The 6,870-nt window shown below is 44.0% G+C and overlaps 1 protein-coding gene across 1 annotated transcript; it reads right to left on the reverse strand.

Annotated features, from left to right (window-relative positions):
• Positions 1 to 3,725: 3,725 nt before the first annotated feature.
• Positions 3,726 to 6,637, reverse strand: hoxa11a (homeobox A11a). The gene is made up of 2 exons (XM_080005192.1): positions 5,900 to 6,637; positions 3,726 to 5,098 (listed from the first exon to the last, which is right to left on the reverse strand). Exons 1-2 carry the CDS (start codon positions 6,558 to 6,560, stop codon positions 4,866 to 4,868), a joined length of 894 nt encoding a protein of 297 aa, XP_079861318.1. The 5' UTR covers positions 6,561 to 6,637; the 3' UTR covers positions 3,726 to 4,865.
• Positions 6,638 to 6,870: the final 233 nt, after the last annotated feature.

Raw genomic sequence — 6,870 nt, forward strand, 5'->3', positions numbered from 1 at the left:
AAGGTTTCAGTAATGGGGGTTGTTACATTATTATATATACGTTTAAGATAAACAGTGCAGTGCATATAAAATGGCTGCGCATTCTGTTGTTAATGGTTATGATAATAAATGTAGCACGTCAGATAGCCCCTATCCCACAGGACATTTACTTAATAACTGTAAAATAGGCTATAATAATGTTAATGTGAGCTGCCTGCAGTTTTGGATGAAATGCAGTATGAGATATCTTCACAAAGCCGTTAGTTGATACGCACAGTTTTCACTGAAGGCCGTGCGAATTAATTTGATGCGCATACTTCTCAACATCCGACCAAGTTGGATCAAAATAAGGTAGAGGAAAAAAATGAAATCCTGTATACAAGTACTGAATGTGGAGTTTGTGTCATTATTGTTGAATAATAAACAACAATAAACAATTCTGTGTGTATTTCTAATCAAAAGTACTCGTTTTTAGATTACTTTAATCATATAATCGATAGATTTGCAATGTATCTATTAATCGAACAATGTGCAATGTTGAATATAAGTAAAGATTTTTATATATATAAACATCTTTAACCGTATCTAGAAAACACATTTCACTTGTTTGATTTTCGAATATAATTATTGATGAAGTTATGCGGGATGACTGCAAGCGCCCACAGCAAAGTAGACATAAAGCTTGTACAAGTCACTCCGTCGATCCAATTTGGGGCAATAAGGACCACAATAAAACTCCCTCCATTTTGTAGTGTCCTTGGCCATGTGCACTCTAAAGCTTTTTCCAGGTTGAAGTTAATCCCAGCCAGCTTTGCCATTACCAGACCCAGGTGGTGTTTGAGCCCCCCGGGTATGTTTGCAGCCCGGTGTCCTCCAATGGCGAATTTAGAAGAAAATTCATAAATTTGGCCTATGTAGACTCTGTCACTAAAACCGGTTGTGTTTTTGAAATCACTGAAGGTCGAATATTCGGGAGAATATGAACATTAACCTTGAATGTTTTTGATTTGTTTGCTGAGAACGCCAAAGTACATTCGGATGAATATAGACTCTCTCACATGGATATAATATAATATAATATAATATAATATAATATAATATAATATAATATAATATAATATAATATAATATAATATAATATAATATAATATAATATAATATAATATAATATAATATAATATAATATAATATCAAAATAACATCATAACTTTGATTGATAAGCACCGAGCAAGAAACCCAGGGACACTTTACAAAAATTAAAGAAATGTAACTAAAACATTAAAAAATCAAAAAGCCTAGTTGAAGAGGTGGGTGTTGAGCGCCCTTATATCATATAATATCATATAAAATCATATGTTTACACTATCAAAGGGGCTTTTTTGTACACGTCCAGGACAAAAAAAAAAGGTTCACCAAACATGCGCCTGTATACTAAACTACCACAACCTGAGGAATGGTTATGCTGCAAATCCCACACCACTAACCTGAACTCAATAGGTTACAAGCGAAGGCCTTGTCTCTTATGGGACACATGAGCCGCAACGGAAACATTATACATCAATTAATTATGGGTGCCCAGTGTTTCACTGTTTTTATTGTCCGCACACTTCGTGTTCCTGTCGCGGAGGCCCTATCTATATCTCTGCGTTACAGTTATTAATTGTAGCTATTAAATCTTAATTTCCACAGCTGCCCGGCTAATGTATCTCCAAAACAGTTTACTCTGACCACTGGCTTTGATCAGGCTCGTATAATCGTGGCCGAAGAGGCCGTTTGAAGAGGATCATGTTCGTCCCGAGTGCAGTTATGAACAATAATGCGGCGTTTTATTACATCCAGCGGAAGCGTTTATTTTTCACGAGAGACAAAGCGACTCGGCGCGGCACGCACACACACGCGTGGATCCAGAATAGACCTGGGCGACTTGGGCTGACACCGAATAGTCCACGACAGGAAGGAAAGGAGAAACCATTTCTTTCCTATCACGGTGGAATCGACTTTAAAGATCACATATTTCATGCGCTTGGCAGGGACAAATACTGTGTTTTGGGGAGAGCGAGAGAGAGAGAGAGAGAGAGAGAGAGAGAGAGAGAGAGAGCGAGAGAAAACATTTGGAACATGAATTCTGTTGCGTGAGAGGTTTGGGGATTTTATAGAAGTACCACCAGCAACGAGCGAGATCACCAGAACAATGAAAACAATGAATCCCGTAACCGATATTCATCTCCTGTCTTTTATCATAAGGATTGAGCGTTTTTTTTAAACCGAGTGCTATCCCGATCTCTAACAGCCGAGGTTGTACGGGATTAAAATTTACCCAGGTAGAACAAGCCTACCAGCATGCTATGGAGTACTCAACCATAAAAAGCCCAACTCAGCACAATGAATAGCACATGCAGTGTGCTTGGCACAGATGTGTTGCCTTATTAGGGCCCCCATGCAGGAACGCATTTACTACAGCCTACAGTACGGCCTAGTTAGCGCCAGAAGGAAATGTGCACAAAGCGGAGACACACGTGTGTGTAGGATGGGTTGTTACGTGGAAAAGCAGCGATGTGGTGTGCTAATACCTCTTTTACGCACAGGCCTCTACATTCAAGCACAGGATCCTTACGGTGAGTGTGGAGACAAAAAAAAAAAAAAAAAAAAACCCACAGATCCTCGGCAATGACATTGGTCCCGGTAGCGCCACCCGGTGGTAAGGTAGGATCTAAATCTTGGATCTGGTCAACCAGAGATTTCTTCTTCTTTCGAGGTGGATAAACCCGAGCAAAGGGGAAAAACGCTGTCAAATGAAGCTGATGCGGCCAACACGCAACAGACTTTTCCTATGTGTCCTCTCGCCTGTCGTGGCTCCAGCCTCCTTGGTAACACAGTTAATAACCTTGGTTCTCAGACGGTTTATTGCACTGCACTCCAATTGTACAAATGCTCCAGACTCTCAGACAGCTTTTATGGCGGCGTTGCCGTGGCAACGGGGAGGATGTGCCGTAATTAGGGACGGAATTCCAGCGCGCAGTAAAGGATGCGCCGCGCAGGAGCGCACTATGGCGGAGAGGCAACCATAAACTTCAGCCTCTCTCCCCGCGTTTATGGCCCTTTTGACTGTCATATATGAACGCCAATGCGCTGCGGCTGGCTTCCATAAACACAGCGATAACAACAGCAAATATGGCCAAAGGAGAATGTCGTTGAAACCCAAAACCAATCAGAGAAGCAAAAGTTATTCAGACAGAGATCCGAAGAAATGGGACACAGGGCGAAAACACATATCGAGAAGTTCAAAGCCAGATAATTTATATTGGTTGAAAGAATGTTTTGGGGGTGTGGGGGGGGGGGGGGGCGATGGTTTGAAATAAACTTGGCAAAGCTAAAACATTATCGGAAGAAATAACTAAAGCTACAGCAACAACATAATTGGAAAAACATACTTGCTATTTGCTTTAATTTTATTAAAACACAAGCACATGGGCCCAACAAGCCATTGCATATGCCGTTTAAATGTCATGTATCTACAACAAATCCTGCTAAAAATGTGCAAACGATTTTTTTTTCTCAGTATTACCTCAGTTGTATTTTGTTGTTGTTGTTGTTGTTGTTGTTGTTGTTGTTGTAGACATGAATCTTCAAGTCGCCTATACGGAAATGTGCGTTTTCTGGTCATATTCACCGCAAAACAAAAGCACAGAGTTGAGGAAACGGAACGGGTGCGTTAGTATTACAAATAAGACACATTGCAGTTGTTTTAATAATCCTTTCATTTTTTTTATTTGGAAATATTATATAATAATACAGAATAGGTTGGGCAAACCAAGTGGGGTTTAATAGGTTCAATGTGATGGCCCGGAACAGCCGTTTTTAGAAATTATTATTTTTCTCATAATGTCACTATTAAGTACCAAAGAATCGTGAAAGAATCATGAAGTAATTACAAATATCTGCCCAGTGAGTGGATATCTGGACAGACTGACAACGTCCATTCCGTATTACCTGTGTGAGTGAGTAGGCCTATCTCAAGCTTATCTCTGGTTTGGCCTGTATTATCAATAGTCAAATGTTTGGCATCAATGGTTTTCATTTTTTTATTTTTTTTTTTACTTTGGGTTTTGTGTTTGGACGATACCAAAATCTAAACAAATGTTCCCGTTCTTTAAAATTAAGAAGGGCCGTGATTGCGGGTCAGCTCAGAATAAAAATAGACACGGAATCCACAAAAAAAAAACCTGACTTTGGGCGTATTTTCGGCTTGGTTAGCCGTAGCATTAAATGATATAGTAAACAAATCAGCTAAAAATAAATAGACAAAAAAAAAAGAAAAACAGAAATACATTCGCTTCCGCTCAGACTCATTATTTGGTCACACCAAAGTCCATAGTCTTAACCAATTAAGTCAAATCACGGAATCCACAATCTGGCCACATTTTCTGATTTATAAACAGAAAACAAAAGCAAAATACAGCTTTTTGATTACAAAATACACTGGATCAGTCAGTTACAGACTGGTAATGATGTCCACGGGAAAGAAAATCAACACGCCGGCCTAAGTCACAAATATCTTCAAAACAGGCCTAAGTCCGGGGATTCAGCGAGGACCAGCAATCCCCGAAACTATTTAAAGGAGTCTATGGAGCGAAAAAGGAGTCTGAATTCATGCTTCATTAGGTGATTTCGGATCTCGGGTGTACCGGTGTCCTCGAACTTGAAATTAACCGAGCAGTTGTTGTTGTTGTTGCTGCTGCTGCTGCTGCTGCTGCTGCTGCGGCCGTTGCTGCGCACACGACGCGTGTGGCGGATCTCAGCCTGGAAAACACGCGCTGCAGTCCCGCAGCGTGGAACTGAGTCAGGGCGACGCTGCGTGTTTGTTTTGTGTTCCGTTCTGCCGACCCCTAAAGCAGAGGGTTTGACGTGTAGTACTGCAATCTGTCTCTGTTTAATTTCTTCTCCTTCATTCGACGGTTCTGAAACCAGATCTTGACTTGTCGATCGGTGAGGTTGAGCATCCGAGAGAGCTGCAGGCGCTTCTCCTTGTTAATGTACACACTAAAGAAGAATTCCCTTTCAAGTTCTCTGATCTGGTATTTGGAATAAGGACACCTTTTCTTGCGCGTCCTCTGTCCGTCTGCAAAAGGAAAGAGGAGAGTGTAAAAACTATAAACAATTGATTGGTTGATTCAATTTATAAAGGGTTGGCCGTTGGATACTTGTCCACACAAATCCTCTGGGACGTATGTCTTGATATCAAATTTGCAATAATATAATGGCGTCGCATGTAATCATATAATGCAATCCAAAATCACCCCACCGCACGCTGGTGGGACTGCCTGCCAGACAATGCATTTGACAATGCATTGACCTTTTCCAGCCAGGAAAGGAAAAGCCAGCACACATTCAAACACTACTATCGAGTCATTATTACAGCACAGAGGAATAATTACCCAGCACTGTATGGACTTTTCTGTTAAAGATTATATTTTGAAGGGAAAATCTTACAAGGGAGGAACTCATAATAGCTTCAGCACGAGAGCGTTGACGTGCGCCACCCTCAATGCATGCAAGGCTTCCTTTAAAGCACGAAAAAAAAAAAAAAACCCTCTACAATACTACATCCATGATTCGCGGACACAGGCTTTAACATACGATGAATAATTCAACTCGATAAATATAACAGTTTTGAAAAAAAATTAACTTCAGAGTATCTTAGCATAAACATTAACCCACCTCCCCTTGTTGTCTTTCACGGCCAATTTCAATTCCAAGCACGTGATCGTGCAGTTTATAACAAAGTTTTGTTGGGGGAAATCTACAGGCCCTCTATAAACCTTATACGCTTATAAAACAGCATATAAAATTTTTAACAGCAGCGCGGCTAGATTGCAAACTTTCTCCCACACAAACCGAGAGGCTGACTCCCAATACGTACTGCCGCCGCCGCTCGACTTCTCCTCGGTGTTGCCGGAGGAGGACTCCGGGCTGCTGCTCTCCTCCCGGGGCTCCTTCGCCTCGGAGTCCCGGCACGACGTGCCTTCCTGGGCAGAGATCGGCTGCTTTCCCGCCGCTTTGTCTGCCGAGTACTCGTTCGCGGAGGAGCTCTCCGACGCGTTGCCGTACGCCGTCTCGAAAAACTGGTCAAAAGCCTGCGGCAGCACCCCGTTCCGACCCACATTCCCGTAGAAATTGGACGCCGCAGCACTCGAAACCCCCGTGTGGTGGTGGTAGGCGGCGGCGGCGGCAGCGGCAGCGGCGGCAGCCGAGTTGTTTTTGGCGAACACGTCCCCCACGGTGGTCTGGGAGAGACAGTCCCGGTGCACCATGTCCTCGGTGGGGTAGCACTGGGGCAGGTTGCCCCGGTGCGGCCATTTGGCGGACGGGTCGATGGCCGCATAGTCCCTGAACGTCACCTCCCGCACCGGCTGAACCTGCGGCAGGTTGGACGAGTACGAGTAGGTCACGGGGCGGGTGGACGGGGTCTGGGACAGGAACGAGGGCAGACCGGAGAAATCTGCCCCCGCCGACACGTAGTAGGTGCAACTGGGCAAATACATGTTCGATCCAACCGGGACCCGCTCGTCAAAATCCATCATTTCCCCCCCGAACTCCCGCTATATTGTACGCGTGGCTCGCCTCGGTGGCCGCCCTGAACACGGCTCTGGAGCGCCGCGGCTCGTGCCTCTTTGAAGCAGGTCCGCGCGAGGCAGAAATTTGGAGACGTAGGCTGACGTGGAGAGCCATCTCCATCCATTCCACGGGAGGCGTGGGTCACGTGACGCGACGGCGAGAAATTGACAGATTTTAAGCGAGCGCATGCATGTGTGTGCGCGCGCGCGCGCGGGCGGGTGCGGGCGCGTGCGTGAGTGTGTTTGTGTGTGCGTGTGTGTGTGTGTGTGTGTGTGT

Source organism: Zeus faber, assembly GCF_960531495.2.
Source record: "Zeus faber genome assembly, chromosome: 1".
Lineage (NCBI taxonomy): Eukaryota > Metazoa > Chordata > Actinopteri > Zeiformes > Zeidae > Zeus > Zeus faber.